The sequence below is a fragment of the Columba livia genome, chromosome 17 (genome assembly GCF_036013475.1).
Source record: "Columba livia isolate bColLiv1 breed racing homer chromosome 17, bColLiv1.pat.W.v2, whole genome shotgun sequence".
NCBI classification, from domain to species: domain Eukaryota; kingdom Metazoa; phylum Chordata; class Aves; order Columbiformes; family Columbidae; genus Columba; species Columba livia.
This window is the reverse complement of record NC_088618.1, coordinates 591,400-615,960: the sequence shown is the minus strand read 5'-3', so window position 1 is coordinate 615,960 and position 24,561 is coordinate 591,400. Positions and strand designations below refer to the sequence as shown.

The window sequence follows — 24,561 nt, the reverse complement described above, 5'->3', positions numbered from 1 at the left end:
TTTTCTTCCTGTACTTAGATACCTCTTCCTTCCCCCCTGCTCCGTGGTGCTCTTGCGCTTCTCTGACTACAATTAAAATGTTGACACCTGGCTTGGCTCTGCAGATTAGGATTTGATTTTCTGTAATTATATGTTATCGCTCACATTCAGTAGCAATTTTACCTTCTGTACAGTATGATAACACTTATTAATTCAATAAAAGAAATCAATTCACAGGCAATTTCAAAATGTAACACCTTCGTAACTGAGTACTAACCAATCAGACTATGCATCTGACATTGTGCCTTGTCATTTAATCAGTAATGGGTGATTGCAAAAGCAGATATATGTCAGATGTTAATTAAGAATAACACAGTTTGGGACCATAATGTTAGCAGTGCTTGTTTTGTTATGATGCTGTGCCGAATATAGCTAATATTTGACTTGCACTTAAGTGTTATTTACAGTAAATGGAACGATAAGGATATTTATTCTGTCTCTGTATTCCGACAGAGGTATTGAATTTTCCTTTTAATCAGTGGCACACGGTGGGTGTTAATGGACTGCCGTGGAGCGTGTCTGCGTACGTGGGGTGTGGAGGTGGTTCTGTTTGGAGTGAACGCGCTCCATCTTATCTTCCAGCAAGCCACATCGCCTTGCTTTCCCCTGGCGCTTTTTGAGTTCTCCAAGTGTTGTACTTGGCACCTGCCAATCAACTCTTCCCATCAGGATGTCGTTACAGTGGTGAAAAATCCACGTGCAAGCGCCGGGTCCGCGCCGCCTGGGAGCGCCTGGGAGCGCCGGGTCCGCGCCGAGTCCGCACCGCCTGGGGAGCGCCGGGTCCGCGCCGCCTGGGAGCGCCGGGTCCGCGCCGCCTGGGAGCGCCTGGGGAGCGCCGGGTCTCTCCTGGTCGGCAGCTGCGGTTCAGGGCGCTTGGCGTCACCAACCAGCGCCTTCCCCGGCAGTGCAGGACATGCGGGACCTGGCCCTTAGTTCTAAATCTTTAAAGACCCGTTTGTTCTGGGTGATTAGAACCTGTTAGTCCAGTTAAATTAAGATGAGAACAGGTGAAATATGCCTGAAACCAACATTTCGGCTTAGCCAAATGTTATCATGCTGACACAACCTCCCTCTCTGGTTTGTAATTAAGTTAGAGCCAAGGCCACCAGCTATTAAACTCTGCAAAGCAAACGTACGAGATGCAAGGAGTCTCCAGTAAAGTTGTAAACTTCAATTAGATGGCACCAGCCCAGCGTCTAGAGCTTTCATTGGACACTCACCTAATTCTGTTATAACAGCAGCATCCTAAATGAGCAGCTCTGGGGCACAGTCAATTCATTCAGCCATCCGCATATTCATTACATCTTACAAATTGGCGTCAGAGTTCTGGTTTTAGCTACTTACTCATTGAAAAAGGGAGGCACATTCAGCTTTAGATCACTGACGTTTTCTGTTTGGTGAACCGTTTTCATTCAGAACTTGCCTAAACTTTGGAAATTCCCATGAGTTGAGGTGAATTTTTCCCATTGAGGTGATTCACTAATGGCTGATAAAGCAACACAGAGCTTGTTTAACCATTTGCTGTGAAGTTTGAGCAAGGACAGAGCGGTCTTTTTTCCCCAAGGTACCACGGGTTTCAGGAAAGGATTGCAGCTGGAACAGAGGAGGTTTCCTACTTCCTTTAACGATTTTCCCCTCCCTCCATTTTACCAACAGAAAACGGCAATGTTAGTTTATCTGTCTTTTTTAATCATACTTAGATATTACTGTCTTGTCTTCTGCTGTGGTTTCCCAAAAGAAAAAGGTACCTCGATATAATGTTATCCTGTGTAATTCTCTCTATCATGATTTCATAGTCAGTATTCCCGGGTGGGTGCTTGTTTATCTTCTCCTTTCATTCCTGTCCCTCTACATAACGGAACCAGTCAGAATTGGGTGATTTAAGCAGAGCTCTGACAGCTCATGCCCTGGTGTGTGAACCTTGCCTTGTTACTCAAGTGCAGCTTTCTTGAACTTGTAAGGAAGCAGAGTGTTTGTTTTCAATGTACGTGCCAGTAGTGAAGCAATCGTGTATTTTGCAATAACTAGTGAGTGTCTGTATTGTGATAACTGATGAGTATACCTGGAGAGAGCCCAGTCCTTGGCAACCAACAGTGCTTAAACTGCCTTGTTACACCGAAGTTTAGGAAATACCTTGTCCCTTCGAGAGGTCTTACTGTGCTGTACTATGCATTTCTATAATGAAGAGATAATTACGACCTTAATTCTAGCTTGAAACTTTTTTATCCTGAGAATTTTCACCTCCAGTTTGGATCTTACCGCAGGGTTTCTTGGTGTCCTCACAAAGCTGGAAAGCCGTTTCTCTTGGATAGGCGTTCTCATCCGGTTCCGTTCTGCTGCTCGGCCCGTCTGCGCAGGGAAGTCTGACGGGGCTGGGAGAGGATCCCCAGTGTCTTTCTGCAGGAGAGCAATGCTTACCAAATCTTGATGGATCGACGTGTTTATCAAAATACCTACGGAATCCACACCCAGAGTGGTGAAATGATAATAAGTATTGGGTGCTGAGCTAAGAATGTGAAATTATCCCAGTAAATGTTTTTAATAAGTTACTGCATCTTAAAAGCTTGGTTCTTCCATGTGATTTTCTTAAGGGAAAGAGCAAGATGCCAGTATTGAGTTGGTTGAAGCTGGATTCTTTGACATAGGATCAGATCTTTCTTCCTTCCCTCGTCAGCTTTGTGTTAGCACGAGGTGGAGCAGAGCCGCCCCGTGTGCTAGCCCGTTGCACGCCAGCTCGTGACGCTGCTGGGTTTCAGCAGGACCCGCTACTGGGGACGTGCTTTGTCATCTGCGCTGGCTTCACAGGCAACTGATAAAAAGAAGGAACCTGTTGCGATAGTGGAAAACAAACATGTTCTTAACCTTTTCCTTAGTGTCGAGTTACTGCTTCTGCTGAATAGGAAAATGATCTGTAACTTGAGGGAATCGGGACTGAACACCCAATAAATACGTGTAAAATAGAGTGTCTTACAGATGTGGTGGGCAGGGTAAACGGCTGACCCAGCACCCGCGCCGGCGGGACACGGGCAAGCCCAGGGCTGTGCTCCCTCACGAGCCTGTTTTCCTGCAGGGTGCAGCTGACAGGCCGATACGGGAAGGAATACCAAACTGCTGAATTAGGCCAAGCTGCTGCTTCGTCTGTCGTGCAGAAGAGAAGATTTCTATTTGTCTTTTGAGAAGGGATTGATAATGGGATTCTCTGCATGTCTGTGCCCATCGGAGGAGTGGCAGACCATGGGCTGCAGGGGTTGATCAAGCTGGGGCGGAACAGTGGGTTTTGAAGGCAGTGCTGGTGGAAGCAGGGAAAATTTTATGAATGCACAAGTAGCCCCATGTCACACAGGGATTATTCCTTTAATGTGTTTATGCCCTTATCGAGGATGGAATGGCTTTGTTGCCTGGCTGTATAGCATTAACTTGCTCCTATCTGAGAAGTAATACCCATTAGTAAATTCTGATCTATGTATTTATTTTGCATGTTCCTTATCTGGCGTAAGTTGATATAAATCCTTCTCCCACCGAATGAGAACATGGATGAGTTTCCTCTGGCAGAAGCTGATACTGCAGCTCGTCCTTTAGCTCTCAGGCCTCCCGAGTTTAACAGCAGCGGTTGACCCCTTCCCGTTCCAAGGATAACGTGAGCATCGCTATCTGTGGAGGTGCACGGTGACAGGGAATCATACTTGCCACTGAAGACTGCCGTGCTTTCGGTCACAGATAAATTCATCTTCACAAACTGAGCATAATGACATTATGTATAACTGGTTTCTCTTTAAGAAAATAAAGGGGGGGCGGGCAGTGGTAGAGATGAGTGTGCCGGGGGGCAGAGCCAGCGGTGGAGCTGACTGCGGTCGAGTCTCTGACCCCGGAGCTGTCCTGTCTGCTGGACAACCATCTTGTGTTTTGCTGGGTAAGCAGATGTCCTGGAGCATTAGGGATTGCTGTCACGGGCGCGATGGCAAGAGGCCAATCTGCTCTTTGACACGGAGTCTTTGCCTCTATTTTATCTCCACATGTGCGTTTTCCTGCCCAGGGATTTCATGGAAAAGCCTGCTCGAAGGCGGGATGAGTGACCCTCCTCGAGGTCAGGTGGCTGTGTGAGCAGGTGGCGTTACACTGTCACTCTCACAACTGGTCACTAGTCGAGTTTTCATAAAGCTACATGGTGAGAAACCTAAGGGTTACAGAGCTGAGAGCCTTCACACAGCGGGGCTTGTTCGTGCCAGTCAGCGTAAAGACATTTAGAAAACACTTTTTAGTGCATATTTTCGTTTCTTTAAATTTGATTATCACATATCACAAGTTTTATCTCAGTAGTTTTGTGGCCGCTAGGAGGGTTCACTAAGTTTGGGGAGCTATCTGTCCTGTGTCGGCTGTACTGGCTTTAGTAACTCACATCGTCAGTTACAAGGCAAGTAAGATTTTGACCTGTAATAAGCTCTGCACTTCAACAAATAACATTTCAAGACTTCAGCATTCTCAGGTGGATTTGGAAGGATACAATATAGATCTTAAAATGCACGGTTGATTTAGTTTAAGCTGTGATATTAGAGATGGATCAAGCCAGAAATAAGCTCTCACTTTCAAGGTCGTTATTTCTCAGTTCTAGGTCATTTGACATGTTTGCCGGCGTTCCGTAGGCTCTGAGAGCTGAGGAGCTGCTTACCCACGGTAACAGCTTCACTCCAGCCAGTATTGCTGCTGGTCAGTAGAGTAACATCTGGCTTTCCGCCACGACGAGGGGGCACGGAGACACTTAACGGCAGAACTGGGATCTCTCTGTTGAAGCACAAGACTTGTCAAAGAGTGCTGGAAATTTTTACCAGAGCTCAAACTGACTCTATCACCTGGTTTCTCTGTGGGAAATCAGAAATCCATTGTAGCACCGAAGCGCTGCATTTTAAGGCAGTTTGTGGGTCTCCTGAGCAGATGGGAGAGACTTGGGTTGAATTAAAACCATATTGTGAAAGGTGGCCATTGTTGTACTCTGTGGGCTTCCTGAATTTACTTAGGAGGACGTTTAAGAGAAGAGGGAAAGGACGGGATATTGTGAGTTATCCTGGGAACGCAGCCGCTGGGGTGCTGCTTTCCTGAAGGGAGTTGTGCTCCAGAGCTCATCACATAATTAGAACTAGTCCTCGAAATGCTGACCACTGCGTGACTATTTCTGTATGGGCCGCCAAGGGGTCCGTGTCCTTTCTGCCAGCACCCTCTGCCCTTTCCCCCGCGCTCCCTGTCCGCCGCGCTCTGCCGCACCGTGTCCTCACCGAGGTCGCTGTGCGGTGCTGGGAAGATAACGGCGTTCTGGAAGACTCGGGGCTGAGACGTGGGATGGCACTTGGTAGGTTACAGCGGTAAGGAGATTACGTGGTGGGTCACTTGCTGTGAAGTACCTAATGCAGAATCTGTCCCATACTTAGGTCCCGCTTAAGTCTTTACAATGAGGCTTTTAGAGGTCTTAGCGTGTAAACCGTGCGCTGGTCCTCTGAGCGCAGCTGCAGTTAATGCTGGAAGTGTGTGTCAGGTTGTTCTTCTCTTCCAGTGTGGGGAGAAGGCAGTTTTGCGGGAAGGCTGGGAGGCTCTGCTTCGCCCCCGGGCCCGGGGCGGCGTGGGGACGGGGACGGGGGGTGCTGAGGAGCAGCAGCAAAGTTGAATCACTTCGGCTCTGCCCAGGGCTGTAGCTCAGACTTGAGGTTTGAGGTTCATGTGACCAATCTGAGAGACTCTCCTGCTGAATTTCGTGGCGCAAACCAGAGCAGCTGATGTCAGGGCTCTCTTGCAGATGTCCCCGGCACAGCCGCTGCCACTCTCGGTTCGATCGCAGGGAATGGAAGGGCCTTCTCCGCGGCTAGGCGGGGGTCGTGGCTCTTTCTTGGTACCACGAGCTGCTTACATGGTTTATGTTTCCATGGTGTATCAGGAACAAAGAAGCCTGGGTACAAAGTCTGTTTGAAAACTGATCCTCGGTGAAATGGGAATTTACAAATGTGGCGTGTTCTTCCTAAAAATAAAATTGAGCTTTGCCCATATTACTATAAAAGTACAAAGCTTTAATTATGCCCTAAATCCACGCTTTGGCTGGGGGGCTCACATGATTAGCAGCAAGGAAAAAAAAAATGGCATCTGGAGAGGCTGTGTGGTGCCACGTTTTCCCATATGTGAAATTTTATACTGTACAAATTATTAAACACCAAACCTCCGGAGAAAGATTGTAATGAAAAATTTAGCACTCCCCGTCAGGCTGCAAGTAATTTGCCTTCTGAGTAGATGTGGAAGAGCCAGGGCTGTGCTGGGGCAGCCCTTGCTGAAACAAGCGGGGTTGTAACGGAGTGCCGCAGGAGCAGCGGGTGACACCTCTGTGGGCTGTGTCACCGGGACACAGCTGAGGGCAACAGAAAGAACAAGTCAATCACCATTTTCGATCAGGGCCTGTGGGCGCGTATCCCATTCTTTTTATCTTGGAGCGCTTCTTTGCAATAACGACACAGAGCAGAGAGGAGACCCGGAGCGGCGCTGCTGGCTGCTCCGGGCAGCCGCCTGGTCTGGTCCGTACCCGCGGCACACACACATCTCTCTCACCTGCTCGTGCCCCTTCCCCTCCCGTCCCCGCCCGGGGACGCTGCCCCCGCTCAGCCTCCTGCGCCCCGAGCGCACGGACGCGGGACAGGAGCTGGTTTGTGGCACCCGAGAGCTGCGTTTGCCGTCTCTGCGCAGACGGGATGCTCTGCTGAGCAGCCATCAAGCCGTGGCCGAGAGGCGGGTGGAACCACCGCACTGCTTGTCCCGGTGACAGGTGCCGGTGATCCCCCGGCAGTGCTGGGGACGGTTCCCTGGAGGCTGTCGTGGGCTTTACAGAAATTTGCAGCAAATGGTGGAATGGCCCTCTACTTTTTTTTTTTTCTTTTTCAGTAGAGCATTAGTTAGACTTTTCTTTAAAATTGTTTATGAAAAGTTTACCTTCCCTTCCCCCCGTTCTTTTTCTTTAAGTTTGTCCGTGAAGAATCCATCAGCTTGCTAGGTCAAGCAAAAGGATGATGAAACTAGCCTGATGTGACCGGAGGTGCTGGCTGTGTGATTCTCTGTGATTAACCGTTGTTACATTGTGCCAGGTGCTCATTACAATTAAATTCTGCCTTGCCGGAGCAGCCTGCGTCACCACGATTGCCGCTGCGGGAGAGCGGCTGCTCTTGCGGGAGCAGGCTGGATCCTCTGAGCGCGCCCGCCTTGTTCTGGCCTCTTTTCTCCATGTTTCTTGCTAACAAAAGAAAGGCCCCGTGTGACCCCGCGTGCGGTTTATAATGTTTTGTTGTAGCTAGAACATGCTCTCACCAGCAGAGAAGTCACCTTGTCACGTGCATTGCGTCCCCTGGCTCAGAAAGGCCCCGACTCCCCGGTTTCCTGCAGGAAGAATTCCCCCCACCATCTGTAAGTTCTCACTTGCCGCTGAAAGCCAGGGGTCGATGTCGCCTCTGCCTCAGAAGGAAAAGGCTGCAGGCACATCTCCCCGCTGAGTCAGTCTCACATCCACATTTTACAGGGTAAGTCCAGGAAAACTCAGCATCGGCAGATTGCTCTTGGCCCCTGCCTGGCAGGGTGTTGATTAATAATTTGAACCTGCAAATCCTCTTTCAACTTCTGTGAAATCTAAATTGTCCATCTGAGGCTTGCTTCTTTCAAAACAATTCGACTGTGATTTTCACTGCTAGCATAATTCCTGGTGAAATAGATAACCCTGTCAGTGGCAAAGCTGTGCGGCACACCTGGAAGGCAGCGCAGCTGCCGCAGCGCTGGTGTGCACGTGTGAGGAGCAGAATTTAAACTGAGCTCAGTTCGGACATGTCTGACTGTATGCCGCTCCCCTCTTGCTATACCACATGTATTTGTTCGTTCCAGGATTTATTGATTTTTGAAGAAGGCTGAAGGTTGGAAGGTGGAGCATAAGAGACTGGTATCTCAACACTTTTAGGAGTCGGGGTGCCTGAGGCACTTCAGAAAGTCTCAGCTTTAGGACTCACCAGAAGATAATGGTGCAGCCGCTTATTCACCAAAGAGACGCAGGTGACCGTTCGATCCTGCTCCTGCCGCTGTGTTCTCCCTGCGGGCTGCAGGAGCTGATTTTTGGGTTAAAATGACAGGTTTCTGTGAGCTATGGGTTTTTTGCAGCGGTGGCAGCGTGCCGGTCCTGCCGGGTGCTGGGTTTGGGAAGGACAAGAGCAGGCTGGCAGACGTGCCTCGTTTGTGAGCTCCACCTTGGTGTGAGGTGCTTCCATGTTTAAGCTTAGCTATTCTGTTTCCATTTGGGCTCCTTTTTATGGTTTCAGGGAAAGGATATCACATTACTCTCGCATCAGTGCAAATCCATAGTAATTCTCTTAATGAAGAGAAAGAAAAAAAACCTGGTTTTAGAAACCGTGAGAAAAAGAATCACCTCTGGTGTCTTTGAAAAAGGACCTTGTTTGCCCAGCAATTCAATATTGCTCCATCGTCTCAATAATGAGAGCTCAACTGGTAATAGCAGCACATTACAAGAAAGGCTGTACAATTTAAATATGTTGTAAATCCAGCTAATAGGTATAAATTGATTTTTAAGGGGAAAAAATGTGCACAAAACCAGTCTTTTACCATATGTTTCAACTCTACCAGAAATCCTACTTGAACAGTATTTCAATGTTCTTTACCTATTGTGTCACAAACTTTTTCAGACTCTGTCAAGTTGTACTAAAGCTTTTTAAATACAGATGGTGGTGTAATCCCCGTGGAAAACAGACTTCTATTTCAGACTTCAGTGCTGGTTTTTTCTCTTCTAGTTCATAGCAGATTTTGACAGATCAGAAGAAATATTCACAGCTTGATGCAGCTGGATTCTCCTTTGGCACGAGCAGAAACATCTGGCCCCAAAACAGTGCATTTTACCAAAGGGCCGAAATACATGCACATGCATCTGTTGTGCTAATCTATTTCCCTGTGAACTCAGATGTTAATTGCTTTGTTTTGCCGAGACAAGAGTGTTGGTTAGTGAGTAAGACTGTTCCCTTTAGCCCGCTGGTGCTGGTTTCCTTTAGCGGTAATACTGTTTTAAATAGGCAAGTGTCAGGTACGTTGTGAATAGCAGCGTGGTGAAGCGCTTCGGGCAAGGATGTCTATGGTGTATCTAGACATGTGCTGTTAGATGGAATTTGCATATCGACTGAGACAACTGTTAGCACAAAAGCTCCATGCGAGACCAGTTTTACATCTCTAAGAGACGTGTTCAGTTTTTGCATCGTGATTTTAGAGGCTTCTGCCAGTCCCACTTGCCACTTCTAGTGTTGTCTCGCTGCTCATCCATGGGCAGCAGCAAGGGGACCTGAAAGAGCCGAAGAATTGGTTGGTTATCTAGCTCTACCCTTAGTTCTGCCTTGGTGAATTGTGGTACTTTGGGCTCTGTTCCTTCTCCCGCAGTCACTCTGGTGGAAGAGCTGCGGTTGGAGAAGTCCTTCTGCTGGCTTCTGGTCTCTGAATTGACCTTCCTGTTCCACCCGCTGGCTGTAGCAGTTCTGGCCCATCGCTGTTGTAAAGGTCCCAGGTGTGACAGACCCCGCTCATTTCCACAGCTGTGACCGGGGTGTTCGTACCCTCTCCCTCCAGGCAGTGCTATCTGGTGGCTTCGCTTTCTTAGCAAACTCTGCTCTGTTAACATTGTACTTGACACTTGAGTTGGCTTTTCTGTCATGACAGAAAACACGATATGAAATCCAGATCCTGTGTTTTGCTTGAAGCTACGGTGTTTCAGCCAGTCTTTCGTTTCTGAGAAATGTTAAAACCTTTGTTTGTAGGGATGATACAGTTAGTGCCAAGCCACTCTTGTGCTGCGCATCATGAGGGCACAGTGTAGGCCAAAGAGGAGCATCTTCCTCCACCATAAGGGGTTGCAGTGTGTGTTATGCAGGAAGAAGGTAGGGCAGGCTCCCAGTCCATCTCTACTGAGCTTGCTGTGCTCTCTTTACTTCTCGGACCTCTGGGTAGCGCCCCGTGTCCCCCGGTGCAGCCTCTTCCAGCCGTTTCTGGGCCAGGCCCGACAGCGCCGCGGCCCGAGAGCCGCTTCCCGCTCCTCGGCTGCCATCTCAAAGTTCACTGATCGTTAGCTGAAATAATTATCACCCCTTTTTAGTTATTCAGGGCTGAAAATTACCAAAGGGCTTCACCTTAGTTGCTTCGGCTGTAATTATTCTTAGATTTTTGTTTTCCTCAGGCTGTCAAGCAGCAAACAGGATGTCCCTGGGCATTTAGAGGAAATTGCTTCTTTGTGGAGCTGGCTGTGCTTGCTCTGGTACGCGTAACACTGCTTTCTCAAATCAAAAACCTGCAGTGCTGCTCTAGGATCTCATGCCCTTATTGAAGGTTTCCTTGATAACTCTGGTGTGTCGGCCGATCGCAGTGGGTGGTCACAACCGCAGTGATGCTTCGCATCGCCTCTGCTTCGGGTGCAGAGCCAGGGACTCGCTTTCCAGCCCTGCAGAGCTGTTGGCTTTGCTCTGGTTCTCGCCAGAGGGGCTCGGTTCATCGGCTGGTGCTGGGAGTCTGAAGAAGATGGTGCCGGTTCTTACAGGACTCACTGAAGCAGCTGTAGTTGGCTTTCCATTGCCTGTGGTGACAAGGGATGGTTGGCTGGGGATGAAGACCTCTGCCAGGGAAATGACAGGTCCCGGGAGGTCTGCACAGGCTGCAAGGAGGGGCTTGGGTAAGACTGAATTAGCAACAGAAGTAAATCATAGGTCTGGCTAAAACAAGGTAGAAGCTGGAGTAAAAATACGCGTGGTGGTGTGCGTGGGGTTGTGTCTGCTCTGCGGAATTCCTCGCGCGGCTTGTGCCCCCCAGTCCCCTCTGCACCGAAGAGGCGTTCTCCTGCCTTTCGCGGCAGCTTTCCGCAGCCGCTTGCTGCAGCCCGGCCCTGCTCCTGGGCTTCGCGCGGCCTTCAGAAATTACAGGGGGAGGTAACGAAGCTCAGTTCAGGGACGTGATTGTGAGCTGGTTTGCAGAACAGCTGAAAACACACGATATCAAGCCTGATCCTGCATCCGTGAAAGGCTGCCTGCTGGCTCCTGTGATGTAAACTATTCCAGTGTGGCCGAACCTTGCTCGGGTGCTGGGCGAGCGCGGTTGTGTCTGCGGTGTCGGATCCTGCCCCGACGCGCCGCACCGGCGTGCGGGGCTGCCCGGGCTGCGGCCGCGGCTGTGCCTCCGGCTGCTTGCACGGGCGTCTGTGACAGCCCCTTCTGCAAAGGAATCATTCCCAGGGCAGCCTTTGTATTTATTTATTTACTTTGTTTCTTTTATTTTTTTCAGTTTATTAATTGCATATGGGGCTTTATCTGGAAAAAATTGCATGCAATTTATGCATGCCTAACGTAGCATGTGTTTTATATATTGGGTTTTTAGGAATGGTACTGATTCCTGAATTAATTTGAACAGCAAATTGTTGTTTTATCTGCACACAGTATGTATTTTCTTTTTTTAACATGTATTATATGACGCACATCTGGTGGTGTTTTAATTGTGTTATTGTGGTGCCTCAGAGTCCTAGTAACGAATTTGAAACCATACTGTACTAAGCATGTGTTTTTCACAGGGAACGCTGGAAGGGTTGAGTGATTTGTGCGGTGAGAATGTGGATGCTTTTGTCTGTGCCTTGAACTACGGGCAAGAACCGCCAGGGTCTGCAGGCTGCCCTTGCAAAATCCTCCTTCGCCATCCGTCAGCACCAGGATGGTAACTCCTGTTCTCTAAGGAGGGCCTGCGGTGCATCGCACCTGGGCAGCCGCTGGCAGCTCTGGCTCTCTCCGGCGGCAGCGTGGTGGATCCGCGCGGCCCCGGAGCAGCCGAGCACAGCCTGGTGCTGCAGCCTGGACTGCGGCTGCCATGGGCGACCGGTGCACAGCAGCTCTGCCTTGCCGGGAGCCTGTAGACGAGCCCACCTTCCACAATCCTTCCTGTCCACGCTGTACCCACGAGGAAGCGGCCTCTTGCCCTCTGCTGGGCTCAATGAGTTGTTTGGGCGGGTGTTTGCCCGCCGTGGCGCTCCCCGCCTGGCAGCGCGGCCCGTGCCGCGGCCCCTGCCCTCACTCCTGGCACCGCGGGGCTGCTCTGCTTTGGGATGCGCTTTTCCTCATGACGTGTGTTTTCCAGGGAATCCAGGCTGCTGCCTACCACTGCCTTCCCCTCCTTTTCCTAATTTAGTTCCAAACAGGTATTATTGGCATCTATGAGTTTTATCTGCAATGGCTTTGATAATATTTTGTCTCAGATATTGATGGAACTATTGACTAACTCCAAGCCTTGTTTAAATCCTTTTACCTTCTGTAGCAAACATTAACCAGTATTGACACTGCTTTTTGAGAACTCAGCTGACATGTAACCTACTTAAAATATGCTTTGTTGGTATTTATTTAGTGCTAATTTTTATCAGAATCTCTTGCAGTGTGAGTGTATCAAGAATCCTAAATATACCACACTTGTCCAGTTCCCTTTTCAACCAAACTTGTCAAAGAAATGAAACCAGGCCTACTCAAGAAGATTAATCGTCCAGCAAACATTGTTGACTGGAATAGTTTGTCGTCTGAATGCAGTACTAGAAGTCTCCTCTGTCCTCGTCCGGTATCGTGGCAGCGTGCTGCAGCTGCCCGGCCGGGCCTGGCCGCTCCTTGGAAATATTTCTCCAACACTTGTCCTTTTTTGCTTTTCTCGGTGGCTATTCCAAGATCTACTAAAATGTCTGTGTGCGTGTGAGCTCCCATTCTAGGGCTTCATGCAGCAGGTCTGGACTTTGTTCTTAGCAAATGTTCTCTAATATCTTTCTTTAGTTATCAGAAGACTGAGGGATGGGTCTGTTTCCTTCCCAAGGACAAAGCAGAACTACGTTGAATGTGTTGCCTGACATCATTAGTAATGTGTTTACCTTCCTTTTTGGGATCTTCTCTTACTAAAGTCACTTTTGAAGGTTATCATCACCTCTCGTCTTCAATTCAAAACCCTTGCTTTTGGTGGGTTATATTACTAGAAGAGAAATACCATAGTAAACAGTTTTTTCTTGCTTGTATTTCCTAATATATTTTGAAACATCTCCTGCAGCTTTGGACAATTGAGTATGTACGTTGAATCCACTTTTGCTTTGACCATCACAGCTATTGACATTGGGCTTTAATAGATGGTATCTGGATGCACAGAAGGCAGCAATGTTAAAGCCGTCAGTCCTGGTTGCCTCCTCCGTGGTGTTTAGAAGACTGTGTAAACTCAGCCTAGCGTGGCCCGCTGGCCCAGCTGGACACAGCTCTGCCCGCTGAGGGGCGCTCGCTCCGCCCCAGCGCCGCGCGCTCAGGGTTCCCTCCTTTCGCTATGGGCAGCTGCTCGGGTGTCGGTAACACTTGATGCACCTGTTGTGAGAGTCCTGGGCTCATCTTTAGCATATCCATTTCTTTCCCATCACCAGAAAAAATGTGCAGAATCAGCTTCTTGTATGATGCGTTTGGATGGCATTTTAGAACTGAGAATCACAGGTCTGAATCACCTTGATGTGAAACTTGAAGCTACAAATCTTATTTAGTAACTTGCTGAGAGGCTTTCAGCTCTCTGGTGCAGTATTTATTGGATGCTATTCCTTTAGGCCTGTCGCTAAATGGAAGTGTATCTAGGGCGTCCCATTCTACGGCTGGTGCAGTAATTACTAGGTGCTGCCTTGTCGTTGATGGCGATTATTCCTGTTCCTTGTCCAGCTATGGTTTCCTTATCATCTCCCAGCTTTACAAGCTGCTTCTCTTCAGCCACCAAGCATTGTGTGTCAGTTTTGGTTTTGTGCCTTGAGTTGCCTTCATTTATTTATAAACAGAATAAGGTGCCCCAATAAGTTTGATTTCTCATGTTTCTCTTTAGCTGAGGGAGTGTGAGGTGTCCTGACTGTTTGACTCTTGCAATTGCTTATAGTCGCCTTTGCAACAGGACCTGATAAATTGTGGCTGGTGCTGGGAGCTGTTTTGTTATGTGTTGTGCTGGTTTAGAGCCACAGCCCATGAATCCAAATGGTGCGTTACCCCTCCATCGCCTTCCCTGCCTGTCCCGGGGGCCTGGAGGTGCCGTCTGCGTACCTGCTGTGAAAGCACTTCTAGCTAAATTGGTTAGGAGCGCTGTTTACCCTTCAGCAGTCGACGTCTCGCTCCTGCGCACACGCTAGCGCGCGGTGACCCGAGCGGGTCTGCGCCGGCACAGTTCATCCCTGGCGGACGTCAAACCCAGATCTTCCCAGCTGTCTGCTGCCATCTGCCAAGTGCGGCTGGGGGCACGCAGGGCGCGGTTTGCTGTGCAGGCCTGGTGGCAGCTGTAACATCGAGCAGTTTTGCCTGCTTAAGCACCAGCTCTTTTCCAAAATAAGCGTTAGCTGTGGCCTCGCAGTGTGGCGCTCTGCAGAGCGCTGGTGCCAGGGCCGGCTTGGTGGTCCCGGCTCGGCAGCTCCCGCGCGGCGGTCCCAGCGCAGGCTCGAGCTGCAGAGGCGCCCACTCTGGTGCTCGCACGGCTTCTCTGCGCCGGGCACTGGTGAAAATGCTTCTCCATTCTCCAAGGGCTCTGGCCTCTTTTGACCACACCTCACTGAGATCAAACGTGGTTGCTGTCCAGTTTGGTGTGGAGGGAGGCGAGCCGAGTCGGCCCGCGCTGGGCGCGGTGCGTGGGGTGCAGCTCTGTGCTCCGGGCAGAGGGGCTCTGCAGCGCGGGACAGACCTGCAGGGGCAGCTCTCGGGGAGCTAAAGCCGCGCTCATCCTGGGCTGTTGCTCTGGCTGACCGGAGCGGCTCTTCGATCGCTGCCGAGGCCACGGGCTGTACCAAATGACTCAGTTTTCACTTGTTTCTGAAAAATGGAAGTGACCCTTGTTTCTAGTTGCAAGCATTGAGATGCAAACTTGGGTTATTAATGAGTAGTTAAGGTGGCTCAAATACCGGAGAAACTGTCAATAGATTTTGAGTGTTTTGATTTTTCACTAATAATACTTTTTATCCCGGTGAGCTGTTGCGCGTCCCTCCCCGTAGCAGCTGACTCTGGCAGCTTCTGAGCACAGAAATCGTTTGCTAATGTTAATTCACCTTTTCTGCACCCCAGAGAGGCAAAAATTCACCAACGTGCTGCAGACGGCTCAACTACAACTTTTGAGTCACGTATCCAGAGGAAACAGGTAAATCAGGGTTAGAAGCTGAAGTCTGCTTGCCAGTAAACCCTAAGCTTCTAAAATCACACAACTTCCTGAATTAAAGTGTTTTGGATTCTATTTTCAAAACAGGACCCGTTTCCTTCTGTATCACAACACTGGTGATGTTTTCCTTTTCATCGCAGCAGGTAGAAATGGACACGTCACATTTGAAATGAGTTACAGCTGAGACGGCCGGTCACAACGTCCGCAGCAGCACCACCCAATTAGAAAACCGCTCTAATCTAACCTGGTGCTACTGTCATTTTTTAAAATGAGTCCTGCTTCAATCATAAAATCCTTGGACCATAACATTACTTTCTACTCCATATGTCCTTATTTAGAGGAAAAAAAAGTGATTGCACCCTTAATTCAAAGGGAACGTTTCCCTCTGAGCCAGAGCTCAATAAAATGTATCAAAAACATTGCAGAAAAGGGCAAGCAAAGAAAATCAAATTGCGGCGTGTGAAACGATTTAGGGAGGGACCTGGGGAATACATAATCTCCAAACTGCCAAGTTAGAGCAAGTATAAAATATACAAACAAGCCTGAGATTTTTCCCAGTTGATCTCATTATGAGGTGTGCTTGGGATAGATAAATTTTGTTGGAATGCGTTAAGGCTGGATTTTCAAGGAAACAAGTCAGAAGTAATGTGGTTAGCTGATTCCACCTTGTTTTGATACATGGGTCTTTTCAGGTTTCAAGTAGTACATTTTTAAAGCCAAATGGTTTGTTGTGTTTCAGGCATGAAAACCAAAGGCAGCTGGGTGAGTTTTTCCCCCTCCTGGGGTGAAATGTGCTCTTTGCTGTGCTCTTCAGTGTGCTCCTCAGTCACTGGGCAGGGCTCTGTGCAGTTTGTTTCCCTGCCATTTATTGTAGCCTGCTTAAAATACACTGAACTGGCCTTGAGTGCAACCCCTTAACAGCCTGTGTCGTCCACAGATAGTACTTTTTCCGAGTCTCCAATATATTTTAATTAAATTGTCCATTTGTATTTGTTAAGGCAGTTTGCTGTCTCCTGCTGCAGAAAGCTCGACTGCTGATAGTCCACCAAGAGAACACAAGCTTGTCTGGATTCGATAAAAACCACAAGCACATGGTAGGAAAAAGGCTTCCCAGAGTATTATTTAAGCATCATTTTTGTGTTTGTTGGGAAGGCAACAGGCCGTACAATTAGTTTTGATAAGTTTTTGGAACAGCTGCTCTTAATGCTTCTTGTAGCCGTGGAGAATCGTAATCTTTGTTAATGTGAAAGTGAGCTGCAGAAACTTTTTCTTCCTTAGACTGACCCTATAGGAACAGCTGAAGAAGGGTCCTTTGGCGGAGCAGATGCTGAAGTCGTTACACACTGGTGAGCTGTAAAGTGCTGTTCAGCAGCATTAGCTTAGAGGGATGAGCATGATAAGGTGGATTCATTCCTATCTCTGGTGATCCGAAAGCTTGGGCCTAAGCTCTGGGACTCGGCCCCCGCCCAGCTGTACCCTCTTGTCTCCAGGCAGCTTCTGCCAAAAGAGGTTTGCCAGGGAAGGTCGGCAGAATCCTAAATCTGAAGGCTGTGTTGGGTCTGTCCCTTCTCCCAAGTGCAAGTTCATGTTGCAGAGCTCTGAAGAAGGAATGAGACTGTTTTCCCCAGAAGTGGCCGTGTTCCGAGGGGCAGCGTGGCTCGGCGCTGCGTGCGGCTCTGCGCCGGCGCTCTGGACGGGCCCCTCTGGGCTGGAGGGGCCGTTCCCTGCTCCCGGTGCAGCTCGGGGTCCGGCCCGGGCGAGCGGAGAGCTGGGCTGAGGGACCGGCCGAGCCACCGCTACAGCCGCGATGGGCGTTTGGTGATGTCTCCCTGAGGGTGCCGCTTTCTCTCGTCTTTAGGGCAGCGCGGAGGGAGGCTGTTGGGAATTGTTTTTCCCACCGCGTGTGTCTGCAAGATCCGTTTTGTAAAAAGCAGACACAAACCCAAGCAACAGGGAGAGGTTTAAAATCAGACTGCTGTGACTTTAAGAGCGAGGAAAAAAAACTGTTAAGGAAGGAAAATAAAAATCCCACAGCCTGTTGTAGCAGCTGTAGCTTCAGATCGTGTGGAAAATGAAGGCAGATGATTCAATTTGGCCTGTGCCCCGAGTACATTTCCAAATGCTTCTGTGTGTGCGCAAGATAATGAACAAATATATTGAGATGGCACAAGATCAGTCCGAGTTTGCCGCTGCACGAGCCGCGCGGCTCCCAGTAGGAGCGCACTAGCGGTGCTGGGTTAATGGGGGTGAGGGTCGGGGAGCCCAGCACCTTTCACAACAACTTAAGGAAAGAATTTGTCTCCTTTTGCCCCAGGCTCCCCGTGGCACTCAAACGGAGCTTGTGATGAATCCAAGTGTCTTTATTAATAATGAGCGGGGGCAACGTGCCCGTGATTTGAAAATAGGTGTGCCAACTAAAAGTGTGCTTTCCTCTGACACTGGAAAAGCTTAAGTAAATGGAGAGCAGGCTGATCTATTATGATTAAAAAGCAGGGGCTGAGAGCCAGCGTAGTGGTAATGAAAAAGCCCTTTTAGAGAAGCAAGACCCATTCTGCCCATTCATATGTTCCTCCACCCCTACTCCATAAGAAGAAATAGGGAGGGGGAGGCTGGATGAGAGAGATGAAGAGGCGGCAGCAGTCCAGGATGGCAGAACTGGAGTTAAATGAGAGCTGGAATTATTACTGGAATGAGTTATGATGTTTAATCATGCTACATGGTGTCCGACAGCGCAAGGTTCATAATTCTTGGCTCCAAACAGGGCTTGGGACTGTCGGCGAGCACCTGCAGCACGCGATGGATCCTGCCGCGCCGGCCCGGCTGCCGCGCTGGCTGGCGCCCCGGCGCCGGGAAACGGCCGCTCGCCTGTGCTCACACGCAGGCCTGTGGTTCCTGGTGGAACCCGGGGCGTAGCTGTTGCGGGTAGCCGGGAGTGCCGGCCGCCGGGTTTTCTCTGCAGTGGGTGGTGGAGTCAGGTGTGTTATTTATCTTGCGGGGGGCTGCACTGGTCTGGGTTTTAATCAGTCTTGGGTCTAATTAATGCTTTTTGAGAATTCTGTTAACTTCAGCAGTGAAATAGGCTCTGCTTGAGTAAAGCTTTGACACCTATTTAGTGTTTCAGTGAATACATAGTGACATGAATGTCTTGCTGACATAGGATTTGGTTGAGGACAGGATTTGGCCTTTGGAAGACAGAAGTTACCAAATAACTTCATTTGACCTCTTGTGCCTTTTTATTTTGTTCCAGCTTAGCTGCCTTGCAGTGCCGGAGTAGTCAGCCTACGTTTAGGAGAAGATTCCCACCCTTCCCAAGCCTCAGGAGGCGAGACACCTTCTCAAGGCTCTCTCTGGCTGAGCTTTGTGCATTGCGGTTATTTTGGGACGTTTTTGCTTCTCTGCTGGCTCCTAAGATATTTCGGGCAGACCCAAGGCGGTGCACTCGCACGCACTCAGATTGGCCCACAAGTGCTTGTCCCTGCTGTCTCCCGAGGCCGGACGGGCGCCGTCCCACAGGCGGGACACGGGTGGGACACGGGTGGGACACGGGCGCCGTCCCGCGGACGGGACACGGGCACGGGCGCTGTCCGGGTGGAAAGGCGGCTTCCCTCAGACAGCCCTTCCCTGCCCCAGTACATTTAGACAGGTGTTTGGCTCCTCTCCCTCAGGTGTTTAATAACGGTGGCTGGTGTTGATCGAGTGTCTGTGTAAATCTCTGGCACAAGAGTGTAGCGTGTCTTGTGTATGAACATGAGGAGTTTCTTGTTCGGCTGGGAGCCCACGTCGCCTCTGCTCTGCAGAGCCTTTGCAGGCTCGAGCAAAGTCATAACCCTTGAAAGGGAGAGGAATACTCGTTTTTATAGTAAAGCTCAATCAGGGAACATGGCCAGGAGGAATTTCTGCAACTCAAGCAAAAACACCCAGAGAAAATCCCTAGAAATCAAGCAGCCAAGCCAGAAGCAACTTTGGGAAAGAAGATTTGGAGCAGTTTGCTAAAACCCAGGTCTGCAGAGAGTGCCCCTGAAACCGATGCATCCATTTAGCAGAACAACTTGTCCTCCTGGTTGGGTCCTGCATGTGGCTCATTAGGGTAATTAGTGGAGAAGGAAGGCAGGCTGGCTGTGCTGGGCGCGGGTGTGCGGGCTCCCCTGCTGGCAGGCAGCAGGTGTAAATGAACAAGATCTGTCAGGAAGGCTGATGACCCTCTTAATTCACAGCAGCAAACTGGGGACAGAGGTAGTGCAGCAAGTTTAATAATTGATATTTACTTGGAAAGGTTAATGGCAGCAGTGATGCTTCTAATTTGCTTGCCCGTGCAAGACCTTGTCAGGTCAAATTGTCTCAATTTGTTACTGTGGGTGTAGGTGTAGTTTTCCTTTAATGAAATTTGGAGAAAAGAAACAGGTGGTGTTGGGAGCTGAGTGTAACCCAAGGAAAACAGCACAAGGTTGGAGTCCGGTAACAGGTTGGGTGAGTCTGTGCTAACTTTAAACAGCTGGCAGTTTAGTCCTTTTGAATTAACTCCGGTGAGCATTTGCGCTTGGGAATGCAGAAGGATTTGGAATGGTGTAATTTATTTTTCCTTTAATTTGCAGCTGTCTGAGAGCTGTTTAGGTCAAAAGTGTAATAATTTTGATGGGCTTTGATGTGTTCCTAGGCGGGAGCGGCAGGGTTGTGGATCAGAAAGCCGTTCAATGAGTATTTCTGGCCTGTATTTAGGGCCATTGTAACTCTGTCCTGTACTAGTTAAGTGGTTCCAGTTCCAGGGAGAAGCGCAGCGCCTGCTGTGTCTGGCAGCTCTGAGATCGGCAGCTCGGGTGCTTTACGGCCCGTGCCGCAGGGGCGCTGCTGGAGCCGGCGGAGCCGGGCGTTCGGGCGCGCACGAGATCCGCGTGCCGGGGGGAAGTGGGGTGCCAGTGTTTCAAACAGCTGGCCTTAACGGGGCATCGCCTTTTGTGCTGTTGGCTTGGCGTCGGTCCTAGGTAAGCTAATGGGATAGCTGAAATTATAATGGGTTAATAAAGACCTGAAAAGGAATAAAATAAGTGAATGACAATCTTTTTATGTATTTAGGAAAAAAAAATCAAATTTTCTTAATTATATCTGGGAGTGAAAATTTGATGAAGAATGGCCACAGTACTGGTGTAGTACAGTTAGATTTCTACGCTTGATGCTGTTAGCCTTTGTATTAAGGAAGCAGGCAGTGTGGATTCAGCATGATGAATTCAAGTGGATTATTTCCTGCCAACTGTTGGCTGGAAATGCTTCCAGCAGATCCCAGCAGGGATTTCCTCTCATTGCTGCTTTGTCTGAGCATTTTGAGGTCGGAGCAGAGATGAAAAATCGGACTTGGTGGAGTTTGCAGGTGGGCAGCATGTGGGGAAGGTGGTTTACAGTGAGTGAGACAGGACACCGGTGCTGAGAGCCCTGTTAGTGTGACGGGGTGGCCCTGAGCAAATGTGTATTTCTAACACTTTGGTGTTTTTCCTGGGGAAAAATGTATATTGATGAAGTGTAAGGTGGCAGAAAGGCATGCAGAGTAAAACCTTTAACCAGAAAGGTACTGCTGCTTTAACATGAGCAGGATATTTCCTCCGTGTTCAGATACAAGCTTGTACAGGGCTGTATACTGCAGGCTGGCTGAGTGCTGGAGCTTGTTCTGCATACAGCATCTTGAATATTGTGTTCAGCTGTGAGCAGACTGCGGGCACTTACCTGGCAGCTGTGTCAAACACGGTCAGCGTGTCCCAGGGTTCGGTGCCTCGTTCGGTGCCGCGTCCGGCAGTGTCCTGGGGTTCAGTGCCGTGTCCCGGGGTTCGGTGCCACGTCCAGTAGTGTGTCCTGGGGTTCGGTGCCATGTCCAGCAGTGTCCCCGGCAGTGTCCCCGGCAGTGTCCCCGGCAGTGTCCCCAGCAGGCGGCTGGTGCCGCAGCGGGGGCTGTGTGGGGTGCTGGGGTGTCAGCAGAGCACCAGGAACAAACTCTGCCAGAGCCCGAGACTGCAGTGAAATAGGACAGAAGGAAACAAGGGGATTTTATTGCCATTAAAAGTACCAATTTATACAAGCCGACATTTTAAATAGTGTAATTTAAATGGAACCAAACTGATATGAGTAGAACCTATTAATAAATTAAACACTTCTTTCCACCCAATATTTCACAAGGGAATTAGCAGAATAATTTGTTAGTAAATGAGCCCAGGAATTAAGCTGTGAATGACATATCTATCCTATCCTTCTCCTCCCCCTGTAACACTCTGCAGATGTGAGCGGAAAGTTGCTGTGGTTTCAAACATTCGCGCCTCTCACTTATGTACAAACACAACTTCAAGTGAAGGAAGAGGGATGGTTTAGTGGTTAGAGAACCAGCCTTGCCTGTAAGAGTTAATCAGGCTCTACTTCAAATCTGGTGTTATCTCAGGCAGGTTGTTTCAGGCCGGTGTCCCTCACGGTGTTCAGGCACATGGCCGTGGTGCTGGTTCCAGCCTCCCGGTGCAGCTGGTGGGGCCGGACTGGGAACCGGAGCCCTGGGCGCTGGGTCAGTGCTGCAGCCCCAGCGTCACAGCTGAGGTTTGCTGGCAGCAGAGAGCGAAGGACGTTTGTCTGTCCGCTCCCCTCTGGCGCTGGCCCCGGGGCTGTGACCACCGTGCCCGCAGCTCCGCTCCTCCTGGGCTAGCGAGAGGGAACACGGACGCTTCAGAGGAGCCCGCGCGTTCACGAGCATCCTCTGCACGACGCCGTGGGTGGAGGAGCTGAACGTTGACTCAGCCTCTGTCAGCGACCTCGGGATCGGGTGGCAGAGTGGTGCTTGAAAATCTCCTTTCTCCCCCTCCTTCTTCTCCTCTAGATGAAGGTCCCTCCAAGCAGAAGTGGCAGAAATAGCGAGGAAGACAGCATCAGGGAGGCCACAAGCTCTCAGCGGAGCAGCTCGAGGGACCGGCTCAGTGATGTAAGTACCACTCAGGAGAAAGCACCGCTGCGGTGCGGCGGCTCCGCTGCTGACATGGCTTTTCATAAATCCTGCTGAACAAACGTTGGCATCCAGAGGTCACTGTGTAATAACTTTTTTTTATGTCATGATTGAGTGTTATGGCATAAGTGGTTGAGCTGCCTTGCAAACGCTGTAATCATGGTGCAAATAATATGATAAGCGAAAGATCAGAGACGGGAAAACAAAATGGAATTGTTATTCCTTGGGGAAAAACGGCTTGATGTCGTGTTTTGTTTTCTCAAAGAAGTTGTGTTAAAAAGCTTTTTGCAGTATCTTTGGCTTTAGCTGCCGCACATAATCGTGTAGTTTGGGTGCAGAGTCGGTTCATCTAATTTTCTGCTCCCTGCCTCCAAGACGGGGAAGGTTTCGGAGGAAAGCTGTCTTCCGCTCCCGAAATCCAGTGGCAGCTTGAGTGAAATGTTATCGTGAAACAAAAGCAAACGGTGCCTTAGTGTGTAAACACACAAATGGGCTTTTGAGTCACCAAGAAATCAATGGCAGTGCTGGGATAATTTTATATGAAGGCTTTTTGTGTTAGCAATTAGCATTTCGCCTTCATTAAAACATGATTTTTTACTAATTAGGACCTTTCCCGTTAGGAGAGATTTAAATGAAGAACAATAATCAAATGCTGGCACGAGCATGTCTGAAATATTAAATTTGCCATTTCAATGGCAAGCCACAGAAATCCCAGAGCGAGTGGTTTTCATGTTGAGTTCTATTAATGTAAAATATGCTTCATAACTAAAACCTGTCACAGAAAGCGGCTCACACCAGCTAAATTCAATTGGACAGTTAATTTAGCTTTAAAATTGAAAACACTACCTCCGCTTCAGGATGCAGGAGGAAGGGGGGGAAAGCCTTTGATAAGTGTAATGTATTTGCTATTAAGGCTTTCAGAGCCCATTCTGCAGGAGGAGAAGGGAGAAAAAGGGGAAAAAATGGCTCCCACAAATGTGTTTAAAAGCTGAAAGTATTTATTAAAAATGTCAGCAGAAAAGTGCTTTTGGCAGATTAAAGCGGGATTCGGCTTGACAGCTCTGACAGGGAAATGTGACGGGGGAAAATTCCCTGTACATGTTTGGAGTGCGAATGGGGCGCTGCGAACAGCCGGGGCGCTGGGAGGAGACGCCGCGTGTCCTGTGGTCTCGCCGCGCCGGGGGAGGGCGGCCAGCGGAGCCCCTTCGGACAAACCCTCGCTGCGAGGCGTCTCTGGCTGTTATTAGCCAGTAATGGTCTTAATTGTATAGATATGTGTATATATCTATATACTTGATTTTTCCCTTCCCCTTGGCCCCCCCGGCAGGTGTGTGAGCAGGGCTGCCTGGTGGCATTGCTGTACCGGAACGTGCGGGAGAGAGATAACATGTCCTGACTTAGTGAATAGCTTAGGTCAAAGCGTTAAGTGGGCTTGGAGACTCTTCTTGTTAGGCTGATGCACTTGCAGGTTTTTTCTTCTCCTTTCCCTTTGCCCCAAAGTCACAAGCTGAGCCTGCAGAGCTGAGTCTGAGTACCTAGTTCCTGCAGCTCTTCAAAGCCAGTTCAGCACCAGTGGAATTCAGTGGGACGCAGGCGCTGTGGTTTAGTGAGTGGGGCCGTGGGGCGGTGCCTGCAGGCCGGGGCACTTCAGGGCTCTGCTCAGCCTGCGCTCGTCACCTGGCCACCCCTTGCAAATGAGAGTTTTTCAAATTAGTAATTAAACCGTTTGAAAAGTGAGGTTCATGAATCGCAGAATGTTCTTCGTTCATTACTTGACAAGTGCAATTTAGCTTTAATTACGTATAAAGCTTCCTTGCGTACTAGTAAATGTTCTGTAGTCTATTTAGGGACTGTCAGAAAGTCTCAGGGAGTCCCATGGGTGCAATCGGATGTTTTTCCCCATTTGCGTGCAAAGGAATAAGGAGGCGGCAGACTTGTTGTAGAGAGGGAGCAGGGAGGGGAGGGAGGACGTGCTGCCCGGTGTGGGTTCCTGCAGGACGGTCTGTCCAGCCGTGCCCGGCCCTGCCGCTCTTTGAACAGGCGGCGTGCAGCTGCGCTGGGGCAGCCCCTTACATGCGGCACCGGGGACTGAAGGGCGTACGGGGCAGGAAGGGCGTACAGGGACGGCAGGGCCGTGTTTTCCCCGCAGTTCGGGTGAAGGCTGCAGCGCAGGCTGCGCAGGGCTGGCCGCGCAGACGATGCTCTGTGGCCAGAGGCACCTGGGCTGTTTCTTGCTCTCCCCCAAGTAGCTCTCCTGCGGTTCCTTGGTGCATTTGCCCTTCAGGACTGTTTTCATGCTGTCTTTCCCGCCCATCCCACGAGCTCGAGTGAACAGTGGAGCGAAG

The 24,561-nt window shown here is 49.7% G+C and overlaps 1 protein-coding gene across 33 annotated transcripts in view; it reads left to right on the top strand.

Moving 5' to 3' along the window:
• Positions 1 to 24,561, top strand: part of FBRSL1 (fibrosin like 1) — a 463,266-nt gene that overhangs the window by 167,662 nt on the left and 271,043 nt on the right. For 24 of the 33 annotated variants that reach the window (XM_065033310.1, XM_065033292.1, XM_065033303.1 and 21 more), the window contains exon 3: positions 22,094 to 22,195. The exons of the other annotated variants lie outside the window; for them this stretch is intronic. In XM_065033310.1, the coding sequence (XP_064889382.1) occupies positions 22,094 to 22,195 (102 nt within the window). The remainder of the gene's footprint in view (positions 1 to 22,093; positions 22,196 to 24,561) is intronic. 33 annotated transcript variants of the gene reach the window in all.